The sequence below is a fragment of the Cetorhinus maximus genome, chromosome 9 (genome assembly GCF_964194155.1).
Source record: "Cetorhinus maximus chromosome 9, sCetMax3.hap1.1, whole genome shotgun sequence".
NCBI lineage: Eukaryota > Metazoa > Chordata > Chondrichthyes > Lamniformes > Cetorhinidae > Cetorhinus > Cetorhinus maximus.
The window spans coordinates 25,572,591-25,588,601 of NC_135887.1; the positions used below are offsets into that span (position 1 = coordinate 25,572,591).

A 16,011-nucleotide genomic window follows, 5' to 3' on the forward strand; every position below is an offset into this window, starting at 1 on the left:
CAGGGAAACTGATTGTTTGTTTGGGGCCACGTTGGTATTTAATAAAACTAAAATACTGAGGATGCTGGAAATCTGAAATAAAAACAGATTTGCTGGAAATACTCAGCAGGTCTGGCAGCATCTGTAGAGAGAGGAACAGAGTTAACATTTTGAGTGGAGTATGGCTCCATATGGGTATTTATGTTTCATGCAAGCCTCCTCCCACTCCTACTCCATCTAACCCTATCATATCTATCTATCCCTCTCTCCCTCAGGTGTTTATCCAGCTTCCCCTTAAATGTATCTATACTATTCACCTCCACCACTCCCTGTGGTAGCAAGTTCCACATTCTCGCCAATGTGTAAGGGCAGGCTGTTAGTTGTGCAAGGGGGTGATAGATGTTTCACACAGAGCGTTGTGCACCTCCTGCACCATCGGAGTAATTGGGAGTATCAGAGTGCATGTTTAAGAGCAAGGTGGACAGGTGGTTGAATGAAAGGGGACTAAAGGGAATTAGGGGTGGGGCAGATGGGATTAGGGTTTTGCTCATGTAGAGGGTTAGCCAACATAAACTGGCTGGGCTGAGTGGCAAGTGGACCTTACTGTAATGGCCTTGTGAGGGAGCCTTAAACTCAGGGACATCAATAAATGATAGTGACTAACAAATCTAATCGGGAATCTGAGAGATACTTCTTTACCCAGAGAGTGGGGAGAATGTGGAACTTGCTCCCACAGGGAGTGGTTGAGGTGAATAGTATAGATACGTTTAAAGGGAAGCTGGATAAACACATGGGGGAGAGAGGGATAGAAGGAAAAGGGGAGAGGGTGAGATGGGGGGGATGGGAGACTGAAGTGGAGCATAAACACTTATATGGACCAGTTGGGCCGAATAGCCTGGGTTATATTCTGTAACTCATGTCATACTGGACCATGTCCTGCACAGAAGCTGGTGTTGAATATTTCTTGGTATTTATGTCCCAGCTTCCTCACTCTGTACCCCCAACATTTACCGACCAGTCACACATTGATTCAGCTGCTCAGCATTCATCTCAGTGAGGTGAGAGTGACTGCCCTTGACATCAAGACAGCATTTGACTGAGTGTGGCATCAAGGAGCCCTAGTAAAACTGGAATCAGGGGGAAAACTCTCCGCTGGTTGGAATCATACCTAGCACAAAGGAAGATGGTTGGGGCTGTTGAAGGTCAATCATCTCAGTTCCAGGACATTACTGCAGGAGTTCCTCAGGGTAGTGCCCTCGGCCCAACCATCTTCAGCTGCTTCATCAATGACCTTCCTTCTATCATAAGGTCAGAAGTGGGGATGTTCGCTGATGATTGCACAATGTTCAGCACCATTCACAACTCTTCAGATACTGAAGCAGTCCATGTCCAAATGCAGCAAGACCTGCACAATATCCAGACTTGGGCTGACAAGTGACAAGTAACATTCGTGCCACACAAGTGCCAGGCAATGACCATCTCCAACAAGAGAGAATCTGACCATCACCCCTTGACATTCAATGGCATTACCATCGCTGAATCCCCCACTGTAAACATCCTGGGGGTTACCATTGATCAGGAACTAAACTGGATCAGCCATATAAATACTGTGGCTACAAGAGCAGGTCAGAGGTAAGGAATCCTGCAGCGAGTAACTCACCTCCTGACTGCCCAAAACCTGACCACCATCTACAAGGCACAAGTCAGGAGTGTGACGGAATACTCCCCAATTGCCTGGATGAGTGTAGCCCGCTTGATTGGCACCACATCTGCAAACATTCACTCCCTCCACCACCAATGCACAGTAGCAGCAGTATGTACCATCTACAAGATGCACTGTAGAAACTCACCCAGGCTCCTTAAACAGCACCTTCCAAACCCACGACCACTACCATGTAGAAGGAGAAAGGCACCAGACACATGGGAACACCACCACCTGGAAGTTGCTCTCCAAGTCACTCACCATCCTGACTTGGAAATATATCACTGTTTCTTCACTGTCGCTGGGTCAAAATCCTGGAACTCCCACCCTAACAGCACTGTGGGTGTACCTACACCACATGGACTGCAGCGGTTCAAGAAGGCAGCTCACCACCACCTTCTCAAGGGCAACTAAGGATGGGCAATAAATGCTGGCCCTGCCAGCGAAGCCCACATCCCATAAACCAATTTTTAAAAAAAGTTCCAGTTTATAACTGGTGAAAGCAGCAGAATTCACATCACCTGTTGCAGCGGAATCCTGCTCTGGAGAGGAATGAGACTGATCACATGTTGCTCAGCTGATGTTTTGTATATGATCGCTGTCTGAAACCAGAGAAACACATCAAGAAAATCCCAGACCATAATGCAAAACAGGGAGGTGAGGGGGGTGCTCAGGAAAATGTGAGGGAGCAGAGGGGGATGTGGAGGGGAGTGAAGAGGTGAGGAGGAGGGGAGGAGATGGGAGAATGAGGGAATGAGGAGGAACAGAAGGGAGGAGAGAGGAAAAGGCAGCAATGGATCCAATAACATTCATTGCCAAAAAACAATATACCATCTACTGGGACATTCTTCAGCATGTAGTGATTGATCTTGAGAACACCAGAGGTAACGGTGCAGGGACAGGAAGAGAAGCCATTACAAGTGATTCTCTAGCTATGATTAGACAAGAATGGACCCAGGCGAGAGCAATCCCATCCAGCTGGACAATGGAGGAGAGGCGTTGGAGGAAGATGGTGTGGTGACTGTGTCAAAGGCTGCAGACCAGCCAAGAAGGACAAGGAGGGAAAGTTTACCTTTGTCACAGTCACAAAGGGTGTCATTTGTGACTTTGCTAAGAGCAGTTTCGGGACTGAGACAGGGTGGAAGCCTGATTGGAGCGATTAAACACGGAGTTCCAGGAATGGTGGGAATGGATTTGGGAGGTGACGACATGTTCAAGGACTGTGGCAGAAATGGAGCTGGGAGATGGGATGGGAGTTTGCAAGGACGATGGGGTCAAGTGTTGGTTTTTGAGCAGAGGGGTGATGACGACAGATTTAAAGGAGAGACGGACAACATCTGAAGAGAGAAACTCGTCACTAATATCGGGTAACGTGGGGAGCAGGAGGGGAAGTTGGGTGATCAGAAGTTTAGTGGGAATAAGTGGCTTGGCGGTATTATAGCTGGACTAGTAATCCAGAGAGCCAGGGTAATGCTCTCAGGACTCAGGTTCGAATCCCACCACGGCAGATGGTGAAATTTGAATCCAATATAAATCTGGGATTATAAGTCTGATGATGACCATGAAACCATTGCCGATTGTTGCTGATTGTTGGTTCACTAATGTGAAGGAAATCTGCCGTCCTTACCTGGTCTGGCCTACGTGTATACTATACAGACTCTTAAATGCCCAGGGATGGGTAATAAATGCTGGCCTACCCAGTGATGCCCACATCCCATGAACGAATAAAAAAAAGTATCGATAGGAGTGACCACTGCACAGTTGTTGTGGAGACGAAGTCCCGCCTTCACATTGAGAATACCCTCCATCGTGTTGTGTGGCACTTTCACCGTGCTAAATAGGATAGGTTTTGAACAGATCTTGCAACTCAAGACTGGGCATCCATAAGGCGTTGTGGACCATCAGCAGCAGCAGAATTGTATTCGAACGCAATCTATAACCTCATGGCCCGGCATATCCCCCACTCTACCATTACCATCAAGCCAAGGGATCAACCCTGGTTCAATGAAGAGTGCAGGAGGGCATGCCAGGAGCAGAACCAGGTATACCTAAAAATGAGATGTCAACCTGGTGAAGCTACAACACAGGACTACTTGTGTGCCAAACAGCATAAGCAGCAAGTGATAGACAGAGCTAAGCAATTCCACAACCAATGGATCAGATCTAAGCTCTGCAGTCCTGCCACATCCAGTTGTGAATGGTGGTGGACAATTAAACAACTCACTGGAGGAGGGGGCTCCACAAATATCCCCATCCTCTATGATGGGGGAATCTAGCACATCAGTGCAAAATATAAGGCTGAAGCATTTGCTGCAATCTTCAATAGTACTGGGACATTCAGTCCTGTTACACACACACAGTCAGTGCTGGGACATTCAGTCCTGTTATACACACACACAGAGTCAGTGCTGGGACTTGTGCTCCAGAACTTGCCACACCCTGAGCCAAGGTGTTCTAGTACAGCTAGAATGCAGTTATCTATCTGGCTCTGTGGAAAATTGCCCAGATATGACCTGTACACAAAATGCAGGACAAATCCAACCCGTCCTGTTCTACACATACAGTCAGTGCTGGGACACTCAGTCCTGTTACACACACACAGTCAGTGCTGGGACACTCAGTCCTGTTACACACACACAGTCAGTGCTGGGATACTGAATCCTGTTATACACCCACAGTCAGTGCTGGGACACTCATTCCAGTTAGACACACACAGTCAGTGCTGGGAAACTCTGTCCTGTTATACACACACGGTCTGTGCTGGGACACTCAGTCCTGTTAAACACCTACGGTCTGTGCTGGGACACTCAGTCCTGTTATACACACACAGTCAGCGCTGGGAAACTCTGTCCTGTTATACACACACAGTCAGTGCTGGGACACTCAGTTCTGTTAAACACCCACAGTCTGTGCTGGGATACTCAGTCCTGTTATACAGACACAGTCAATTCTGGGACACTCAATCCTATTTTTCCCACCGTCAGTGCTGGGACACAGAGCCCTGCTATACACACAGTCAGTGCTAGGACACTCAGTCCTGTTTGACACGACTCACTGGGGATAGTGCGCTGTAATATCAGCCCCACTGTTCCCCGCGCCACAACAAATGTGAAAAGTTTGACGAAACCACCAGATTGCCCCAATTCTACCTAACTGTTTGGTTTACGTGAACAGAATACAAGCACCAGGTTTGTAAACTTAATAAATGAATAAATGTTTATTGAACAAATTACCTTTAACCAGTGGCAAAAGAAAGACATATGAACTGCTTATTGCTAACTCTATATAGTCTAAACTCCACCCCTTCTTAAATCCTTATACACACACATGCAAAACACAGAAGACACACAAAAACATGGACTTTAAGGGTGGGATAAAACAGTTCAATAGCACCAATTCCGGAGAACAGGATTCGATGGGTTGATTTTGATCGATGTCATTCAAATTCCTTTCAGTTCTTTGTTAATGACACGAGGTGGTCTTCCAGCACTTTCAGACTTTATTTCACTGGTTGAGAACTTGCCTATCAATGTCTCCAAAGGTGATTTTCCCCTTTGCCTCTTGCCAGGGGTTTTCAGAGATATGAGGGGAAAAAGCCAGCTAGCTATTATTGTAGAATTACTGGAATCTTCCATACACAGGAGAAAGAAGTGTTAGATCTTGTTCCATGCAGGCTGGGGGCTTTTCTGCTGCCTTGCTTCTCACAGAAAACCTGATCACCTGGTCAGGTGCCAATTAATTGCTGCTGTCAGGCAGCTCCCTTGGTCCAGGACTCCTTTCCTGCACCATCCTGTCTTTCATGGCACACTCTGTTCCAGGACTGCAACATTGTATATACCTCTCACCCTGATCAAGTGGACATGTCCTTCAAATTGTAGCCATTGTAATTTTAATCCACAGTCCAATAGAAAATAAAAAGATATGTTCTTTACATGCCTCTACCCTTAAAGGACATGAAACGCCATTTCAACAAAGCATTTTATCACAAGGTATGTGACAACATGAACAACAAAACACAAGACTTACTTTCATTCATCCTTCCTCCCCCTTACACAATCTTATACAATCTTCAACATTTCTTACCCCTTTAACTTATTTTAGTATTTTACACCCGGGACAACGCATCCGCGGTCACATTATCTTTACCGGCAATGTGAACAATCTTTACATTGAATGGTTGAAATAATAGACTCCATCTAAACAGTCTCGCATTTTGAATTTTAAACTTTTCAATGTCTTTCTCTCCACAGATGCTGTCAGACCTGCTGAGTTTTTCCAGCATTTTTTGTTTTTGTTTCGCATTGGGCACTGTCTATTTCTCTTTCCATCTTACTCTTACTGTCTCTGTCATCCTCCATTACTCCTACCTTCTGGCACACTTGCTCTTTCCCAACATCTTCTCTGCGATGATATTGCTTCAACATGTTTATGTGACATAACCATTTCTTCTTTCTACACTCAAGAGTGTCTATCAGATAAGTCACTTTACTAACTCTCCGAACTATCTTGTAGGGGCTGCTGAATTTTCACTTTCAGGGGTTCACCCGGCAAAGATAATAATATCAATACTTCATCTCCTGCTTGGAACGTTCTAGTTGTAGCCACGTTTGACTGCCCATCCATTCATTTTGGCTTGGGAAATTTTTAAGTGCTCTCACGCTACTTTACATGTTCCTGTGAGAAACATGGACACGATTAATTGAAGGATTCATCTTTCTGCTTTAGGAACTTTTCCTTAATCACTTTTAATGGGCCTCTTATTTCATGACCATAGATCAATTCAAATGGACTAAATCCAGTCGGTTCATTCCGAGAATCTCAAGCAGCAAATAATAAGAAATCTAATCCTTTATCCCGATCCTTTGGATATTCATAGAAATTGGACTTAATCATGGTTTTGAGAGTCTGGTGGTATCTCTCTAAAGATCCCTGTGTTTGTGGGTGATAGGCGGTAGACTTTATTTATTTGATACCCAAACTGCTGATTATGTCCTGGAAAATTTTAGACATGAAGTTAGGACCTTGGTCAGATTGTATTTCAATTGGTAGACTATAACGAGTGAAAAACTGAGTTAACTTTTCCACTACTACCTTAGCTGTAATTGTCCCAGAAGAAATTGCTTCTGGAATCAGGTTGTCATATCTATGATTTTAAGGATATACTGATGTCCTGTTTTCGTTTTGGGTAATGATCCTACACAATCTATTAATACCCAACTAAATGGTTCTTCAAAAACTGGTATAACTGTTAAAGGTACTGGTTTGATTACATGTTGAGGTTTACCTACTACCTGACATGTATGACACATTTTACAAAATTGCACTACATCTTTATGAAGTCTTGGCCAGGTAGAATGTCTGTTTATTGATGCTTGTGTTTTCCGTATTCCTACATGTCCTGCCTTAGGAATTTCATGTGTTACTCACAATATCTTCTTATGAAAGTTGGGCGTTACCATTATCTGATGAACAACGGTCCATTCCTCATCCACAGATCTGTGAGGGTGTCTCCATTTACTCATCAGAACTCTGTTTTTAAGGTAATAGCACTCTGGAACTCCTTCAGCCTCAGCTTCAGTGTGAGCTGATTGTGCTAACTTGTTTAACTCTGGATTTGCTTTCTGAGCCTCAATTAATGAAGACATGCCAAACACTTCCTTTGAATTATCCTCATCATTAAAGATAGTTTCAGCTACTCCAACATCTGCCCGTGGTATTCCTTTGAGCTCTGGTGATGGGCTTTCTTTAGCCATTGCTCTGGTCACCACACATGATGGAAAAATACCAAGAACCTGTTCTTGTAGCTGCTCTGTCTCTTTAGCCTCTCTCAGACTTTCCGTAATTACGGGCGAAGTTATAACCTTCACTCCTGCCAAATCATTCCCCAGGAGTAAATCAACTCCATCCAAGGGTAATTTCTTAATCACTCCTACAATCACCGATCCAAACAACAAATCACACTCCAATTGCACTTTGTATGATGGAACCGACTTATACTCAGCACTTACCCCATTTACCAATACTTTAGTTTTCATTGAACTATCTGGAGGGAAAACTTGGTTCTTTTCCAGTAAAAGAGTTTGAGTAGCTCCTGTGTCCCTTAATATAGTTATGGGTTTAGCAGCATCATCTGATGAAAAAGGGTTATCTTCCCTTTAGACAAAAACCCTTTAAATCTCTCATCCACTTTATTCGCTTCACCTGCATTCACAGCGATGGTTACCTCCAGATCCTTATTTGTAGTTAAAGCTACAATGTGATCTATGGCATTTTCTTTTAGAGTTCCCTTTTCTGACTCACTCGTACGAACTCCTCGCAACTTCCAGCATTCTGAACGAATGTGACCCACATTATTACAATGGAAACACTTTGGCCTTCGGGTTTCACCTCCACCCTTCTTTCCTGATCTGGGGAGGAGATGTCATGTTATTGCCAGCTATCCATTCTTTACCCCAGCTACTTGCCTTCCTTTTACTCTCCCACTTTCTATTCTTTTCCAATTTATAGGGGTAATGGAAAAAAGGGTTTCGTTTTAGGATCAGCTCATAATCGTCAACCATTATTGCTGCCTGTCTAGCAGTTGCAACCCTTTGGTCTTCAACATGGATTCTTATTACAGAACGTAAGGAGTTTTAAATTCTTCCAAGAAAATGGTCTCGCTGAGGTAGTTTCAATTCCCAATGCGCGTATCCACCTGTCAAAACTACTTTGCTTAATCCTTTCAAATTCAAAGTAAGTTTGCACAGGCTGTTTCCTTAAATTTGGAAACTTTTGTCTGTATGTTTCAGGAATCAACTCTTATGCACTCAAGATGGCCTATTTCACCACATCAGGATCCCAAGAAACCTCTTCTGACAGTGAAGCATAAATTTCCTGTGCTCTACCTGTCAACTTGCTCTGCATGGACAATGTCCAGTTTTCCTTTGGCCAGTTCATCTGTTTGGCTATCTTCTCAGATGAAATAAAGAATGATTTAACATCCCTTTCCACAAAACTTGGAAGATCCTGCACAAATTTAAACATCTCCCCACTGGGTTCTGATCTGGAAATAAGTCCTGCCTCCCCTACTGGTGTCTCTTTTTTAACTGTCTGCATTTTAATGTGGAATTCTCTGTTTCTCTCTTTTTCTCTTTCCCCCTTTTCCAACTTCGTCATTTCTAACTCCCTTTGAAATGTCCTTTCTCTTTCCTTTTCTGCTGCCTCTCGTTCCATTTTTTCTGTTGGCAACTGAATTTGAGCCCATTCCAATAAACCACCCCTTGGAGAACTCGGTCTCTCAGGTATTCCTTCCGATTTCAAATGCTGTGCCATCTCTTCGATTATCTCTGCCTTCCTTGCTTTGGCAGGCAACCCTACTCTTAATTTACTTGCCAATTTGATTAACCTGGCTTTTGGGGTCCCTTGTAAAATTGTCAGGGACATCTCTTCCACTTGATGGAAAGCTTTGCCAGTTTCCAGTGCCATCTTGTTTTTGACAATACAAACCTGGTGTTTCCTTTTAGCTTTTTACTCACTAAATCTACATCCAAATCGTTGTTGTCTTTTATTCCACAATATCCCAGACCCGAGCCCCCAAACTTTGTCATGACTCACTGGGGATAGGGCGCTGTAATATCAAGCCCCACTGCTCCCCGGGCCATGATAAATGTGAAAAGTTTGACCAAACCACCAGATTGCCTCAATTCTACCTAACTGTTTAATTTAGGTTAACAGAATACGAGCACCAGGTTTGTAAACTTAATAAGTAAATAACTGTTTATTGAACAAATTGTCTTTAACCAGTGGCAAAGGAAAGAAATATGAACTGCTAATTTCTACCTCTATAACCTAAACTCTACTCTTGTTAAGTCTCTATACACACACATACAAGACACATAAGACACACAAAAACATGGATTTTAAGGGTGGGATAAAACAGTTCAATAGCACCAATTCCGGAGAACAGGATTCGATGGGTTGATTTTGATTGATGTCATTCAAATTCCTTTCAGTTCTTTGTTGATGACACAAGGTGGTCTTCCAGCACTTTTAGTATTTAGTTCACTGGTTGAGCACTTGCCTTTCAACATCTAACAGTCCTTTTCCCTTTGCCTCTTCACATGGGGTTTTCAGAGAGACAGAGCAGGTTTTAGAGATATGAGTAGAAAAGCCAGCTACCTATTATTGTAGAATTACTGGAATCTCCCACACACAGGAGGAAGAGGTTTTAGGTCATATTCCTTTCAGGCTAGGAACTATTCTGCTGCCCTGCTTCTCACACAAAACCTGCTCACCTGGTCAGGAGCCAATTAAATGCTGTTGTCAGGCAGCTCCATTGGTCCAAGACTCCTTTCCGGCACCATCCTGTCTTTCATGTCACACTCTGTTCCAGGACTGCAACATTGTATATATCTCTCATCCTATTCCAGTGGACATGTCTTTCACACCGCAGCCATTGTAATTTTAAGCCACAGTCCAACAGAAAATAAAAAGATATGTTCTTTACAACAGTCCAACAGAAATAAACGAAATGTTTCATACATCTTATACATACATAGTCAGTGCTGGGACACTCAGTCCTGTTACACACACAGTCAGTTCTGGGACACTCAGTCCTGTTCTACACACTCAGTCAGTGTTGGGACACCCAGTTCTGTTATACACACACAGTCAGTGCTGGGACAATTAGTCCTGTTATACACACACAGTCAGTGCTGGGACAATCAGTCCTGTCATACACACACAGTCATTGCTGGGACACCCAGTTCTGTTATACACACACAGTCAGTGCTGGGACAATCAGTCCTGTTACACACACACAGTCAGTGCTGGGACAATCAGTCCTGTTACACATACAGTCAGTGCTGTGACACTCAGTCCTGTTACACACATGTTGGGCAGAATTTTGAGGTCGGCAGGCAGGACTGTGAGCTATCGGGAAATGGCCCCCGACTGCGATTCCCCGCTGATGGACCAATTAAGGCCCGCCCTGCGTGAAACACGGTTCTTCACTGGTTGGATGTCCAGCAGGATGTGCGGGAGGATCTGCAGAGATCCATGAGGGTCTGCGTGCCATGGTCTCTGTTGTGGAGGAGTCTATGTGGAGCATGAGCACTGTGTTGACCCTCGTGGCCGAGCCCACTGCCTCCTCCATTGAGAGAGTGGTGACTCTCATGGAGAGACAGCTCCAGGGACAGAATCAGGGATTCCTGGGGTTACGCTCGGACCTGCAAGTCCTCACACAGGCAATGACCTCAGGTGGTCAGTGCCAGTGTGGGAGATGGATGAGGCACCCAGTATCCCAGCTAGGTGCCCGTCCATCAATGGTGAGCAGGGAGGTCCACAGTGATCTCACGTTGGCACATGAGCTGCTTTCCGTCTCTGCAGGCTCCTCTCAGGGCACTCTGGATGACGGCAGCAGCTCCTCCGCCGCTCTGCCAGTGACCGTGGCATCTGATGAAGCTGCGATGACTGGGGAGATGCCAGACGTGGCACTGGCCGCTCCCTCCCAGGCGGGGCCAGCACAGGCTCCACTGGCCAGAGGACGACCACCAAGGTCATCAGGCCAACAGGACAGCAGAGTGAGCCGGCTGTCTCCAATGCCGGTGCCAGTGAGGGGGGATCACCAAGACGTAGCACCCGGAAACGTAAGTTTCAGGCAGCATGAGCACAAGAAGGACTGGTCACAGGTGATTTTCTGTTCGGTTTATCTGTCTGTTGGTGTGGACACCAACACCAGTAATTGTAATGTCATAATGACTTCAATGTGATGATAACATTAAATTTGCTTTGGTTCTGATGACCTGAGTATGCTTCACACTTTTTCTTTCTGGTGCAGCGTATGCCAGTATGTAAGGCTGGACATGGGCGGCTGGATACTTTATTGCACAGGCATTGAGGGGAGTTTGGGTGTAAATGAAAGGGTCGTTTCAGACATCCGGGATGGAAATGGCAGTGTTAGCGTGAGGTTGAAGCTGATCTTTGGCAGCCTAGCTGAAGAAGCGTTGGATCAAGGCGTCCATGGTGTCCCTGCCTCCCTGGAGGTTACTGAGGTCTGTCTCCACGTCCTCAGTGTTCTCCTCACCGTGCTCCTCTTCTGACTCACTACTGGATTCATTCTCTGAGGCCTGTGCAGCTGCAGCAACACCTTCTTCCTCCAGTGGCTCCCCCCTTGCCAGTGCCAGGTTGTGGAGAGTGCAGCATGCAACCACTATCAGTGACACCCGCTCTGGGGGGTATTGTAGTGCTCCACCTGAACAGTCCAGGCATTGGAAGTGCATCTTGAGAAGGCCTATGATCTTTTTTACCACTGCCCTTGTGGAGGCGTGGCTCCTATTATAACGCTGCTCTGTCTCTGTTCTTGGGTGTGGAAAGGCGTCATAAGCCACTTTTTCAATGGATAGCCCTTGTCATCCAGCAGCCATCCATCCAGTTGAAGAGCCTCGGCACCTAAGAGTGTCTCAGGATGTACGCGTCATGGGAGCTGCCTGGGTACCTTGTACAGACTTGCAGAATCAGCATCCTGTGGTCACAAACTATCTGCACGTTCATGGAGTGGAAGCCCTTCCTGTTGACGAAGGCACCCGGCTGACCCACTGGCACCTTGATGGCCACATGTGTGCAGTCGATTGCACCCTGGATGTGGGGGAACCCAGCAATCACTACAAAACTTCTGTCTCGCTCAGCCTGGCTGGCCTCGTCCGTACAGTAAAGAATAAAGATTAGTACCCACCTGAACAGAGCTTCTGTCACTAGCTTGATGCAACTGTGGACAGCTGATTGGGAGACTCCACACAGATCCCCCACTGAACCCTGGAAAGAGCCGGAGGCATAGAAGTTGAGGGCCACTGTGACCTTCAGAGCCACTGGCATGGGGTGTCCACCCGCACAATTGGAGCTGATCTCAGGCCCAATCATCTGACAAATGGAGGTCACGGTGTCCCTTGAGAAGCAGAGCCTCCTTCAGCATTGCACCTCAGACATATTGAGACCAGAAGGCGTAGAAGCAGAAATACTTCGTTGAGTTGAGTCTGCTGCACCATTCAATGAGATCATGGCTGATCTGATAATCCTCAACTCCACTTTCCTGCCTTTTCCCCATAAGCCTTGATTCCCTTACTGATTCAAAATCTGTCTATCTCAGCCTTAAATATACCTAAATTCCCAGTCTCTACAGCCCTCTTGTGGTAAGGAATTCCACAGATTTACTACCCTCTGAGAGAAGAAATTCCTCCTCATCTGTGTCTTAAATGGGTGACCCTTTACTCTGAGATTATGCCCTCTGGCTCTTGACTCTCCCACAAGGGGAAACAACCTCTCAGCCTCAATCCTGTCAAGCACCCCCAAGAATCTTAACTGTTTCAATAAGGTCGCCTCTCATTCTTCTAAACTCCAATGAGTACACAGGCCCAACCTACTCAACCTCTCCTCATAAGAAAATCCCTCCACCTCCAGGATCAATTTAGTGAACCTTCTCTGGATTGCCTCCAATGCAACAGTATATCTTTCCTTAGATAAGGGGACCAAAACTGTTCACAGTATTCTAGGTGTGGTCTAACTAGTGCCTTGTATACTTTTAGCAAGGCTTCCCTATTTTTATACTCCATTCCTTTTGAAATAAAGGCCAACATTCCCTTTGCCTTACCTATTACCTGTTGAACTTGTGTGCTAGCTTTTTGTGATTCATGCACGAGGACCCCCAAATCCCTCTATACTGCGGCTTTCTGCAGTCTTTCTCCATTTAAATAATATTCAGCTCCTCTATTCTTCCTGCTAAAGTGCATAACCTCACATTTTCCCACATTATATTCCATCTGCCCACTCACTTAAACTGTCCATATCCCTTTGCAGACTCTCTGTGTCATCCTCACCACTCGCCTTCCCACCTATTTTTGCATCTCTGCAAACTTGGTGATAATACATTCACTTCCCTCATCCAAGTCAATAATATATATTGTAAATAATTGTGGCCCCAGCATTGATCCCTGTGGCACACCACTAGTTAAGGTTGCCATCCTGCAAATGCCCCCCTTATCCCAACTCTCTGTCTTCTATTACTTAGCCAATCCTCTATCCATGCTAACATACTACCCCCAACACCAGTGACAATGACAATGAGTTAGCTGCATCGCCACCTGTAAACCCTGGCAGCAGGATAATGGTGTCTTCTGCGGCCCCTTCCGCCTTGGGCTTCCTGCTGGCCCTGCGCCCCTTGTGCCTGCACCTCTCCTCCCACAGGTCCCTCCCCAGGAAGCTGCATTGGGACACCTGGCCTCCTCTCCCTGCTGCCCCTCTCTTCCTCCTCAGAGGAGATGCCACAAGCAGAGACCACAATCGCCATTACCAGGGTAACGGAAGGCTGTCTAATACTTGGAAGGGTCCATACAACCTGGAGGTCTTTCAGAAACCAAGGAGACAAGAAATAAAGCCTGGAAATACTAACAATAAAGCCTGATAAGAGATGAAGCTGCCAAGTGCCAATCAGTCACAAGCAGCAAACCATGTACCAAACTCCGCACTACTCACATTGGCAATGGTGCTGACCATTTTTTTTCCTGCCCATGGATGAGGTTTTTGAGATTGTTCGCTGGCCACATTCACGTTTTGTCCGTGTGACAAGCGTGAAATCGCCGGGTGATGAAAAGTCACCGTCAATAGGCTTATTAGTGGCCTCTTAATTAATGGCGGATGCGTATCCGGCACCCACTCACGCCCGCCGACTGAAGTATCGCGTAAGTGCGCGATGACATCAGGACACTCATCACACGCTATTTTACTCCCGATCGGGTCGGGCACACAACACCCGCGGGACATAAAATTCTGCCCAGAGTCAGTGCTGGGACACTCAGTCCAGTTATACACACACAGTTAGTGCTGGGACACTCAGTCCTGTTATACACACACAGTTAGTGCTGGGACACTCAGTCCTGTTATACACACAGTCAGCGCTGGGGCACTCAGTCCTGTTATACACACACAGTCAGTGCTGGGACACTCAGTCCTGTTATACACATACAGTCAGTGCTGGGAGACTTAGTCCTGTTATACAAACACAGTCAGTGCTGGGACATTCTGTCCTGTTATACACGCACATTCAGTGCTAGGACACCCAGGCCTGTTATAAATACACAGTCAGTGCTGAGACATTCTGTTCTGTTATACACACAGTCAGTGCTGGGACATTCTGTCCTGTTATACATACACAGTCAGTGCTGGGACACTCAGTCCTGTTATACACACTGTAAAGAACTTATATTTTTATTTCCGTTGGACTGTGGGCTAAAATTACAATGGCTGCAGTTGAAAGACATGTCTACTGGAACAGTGAGAGTGATATATACAACGTTGCTGTCCTGGAACCAAGTGTACCATGAAAGACAGGATGGTGCTGGAAAGGAGTCCTGGACCAAGGGAGCTGCTTGGCAACAACGTTTTAATTGGCTCCTGACCAGGTGACCAGGATTTGTGTGAGAGCAGTGCAGCAGAATATCTCCTAGCCTGAAAGGAAAAAGACCTAAACTCACTGTCTCCTGTGTGTATAACATTCCAGTAATTCTACAATAAAAGCAAGCTTGCTTTTTCTCCTCATAACTCTATAGCTTGCTCTCTCTCTGAAAATCCTTGTCAAGAGGAAAACGGAAATATCATCGTTGGAGACATTGAAAGGTAAGTGCTCAACCAGTGAACCAAATACTGAAAGTGCAGGAAGACCACCTCTTGTCTTCAATAAGAACTGAAAGGAATTTGAAAAACATCAATCAAAATCAACGCATCGAATCCTGTTCTTCGGAATTGGTGCTATTGAACTGTTTTATCCACCCTTAAAATCCATGGTATTGTGTGTCTTATGTGTCTTGTATGTGTGTGTATAGGGATTTAAGAAGGGGGCGAGTTTAAGTTATAGTGTTAGAAATTAGCAGTTCATATTTCTTTCTTTTGCCACTGGTTAATGACAATTTGTTCAATAAACAGGTATTTACTTATTAAGTTTACAAACCTGGTGCTCATATTCTGTTAACCTAAATTAAACAATTAGGTAGAATTGAGACAATCTGGTGGATTGATCAAACTTTTCATATTTGTTGTGGTTCGGGGAGCAGTGGGGCTTGATATTGCAGCGCACTATGCCCAGTGAGTCATGACAAAGTTTCGGGGCTTGTTCGAGATATTTTGGGAGAAAAGACAACATTGATTTGGGTGTAGGTTTAGTAAGTAATAAAAGCTTAAAGGAAACACCAGGTTTGTATTGTCAAAAATAAGATGGCACTGGAAATTGCTAAAGCTTTCCATCAAGTGGAAGAGATGTTCCTGACGATTTTACAAGGGACCCCAAAAGCCAGCTTAATCAAATT

General features: G+C 45.3%; 1 protein-coding gene across 9 annotated transcripts in view; it reads right to left on the bottom strand.

Moving 5' to 3' along the window:
- The window catches only part of serpinf2b (serpin peptidase inhibitor, clade F (alpha-2 antiplasmin, pigment epithelium derived factor), member 2b), a 99,240-nt gene that overhangs the window by 38,740 nt on the left and 44,489 nt on the right, over nucleotides 1-16,011 (bottom strand). For 5 of the 9 annotated variants that reach the window (XM_078548329.1, XM_078548328.1, XM_078548331.1 and 2 more), the window contains one exon: nucleotides 2,203-2,283. The exons of the other annotated variants lie outside the window; for them this stretch is intronic. In XM_078548329.1, coding sequence (XP_078404455.1) covers nucleotides 2,203-2,283 — 81 coding nt within the window. The remainder of the gene's footprint in view (nucleotides 1-2,202; nucleotides 2,284-16,011) is intronic. 9 annotated transcript variants of the gene reach the window in all.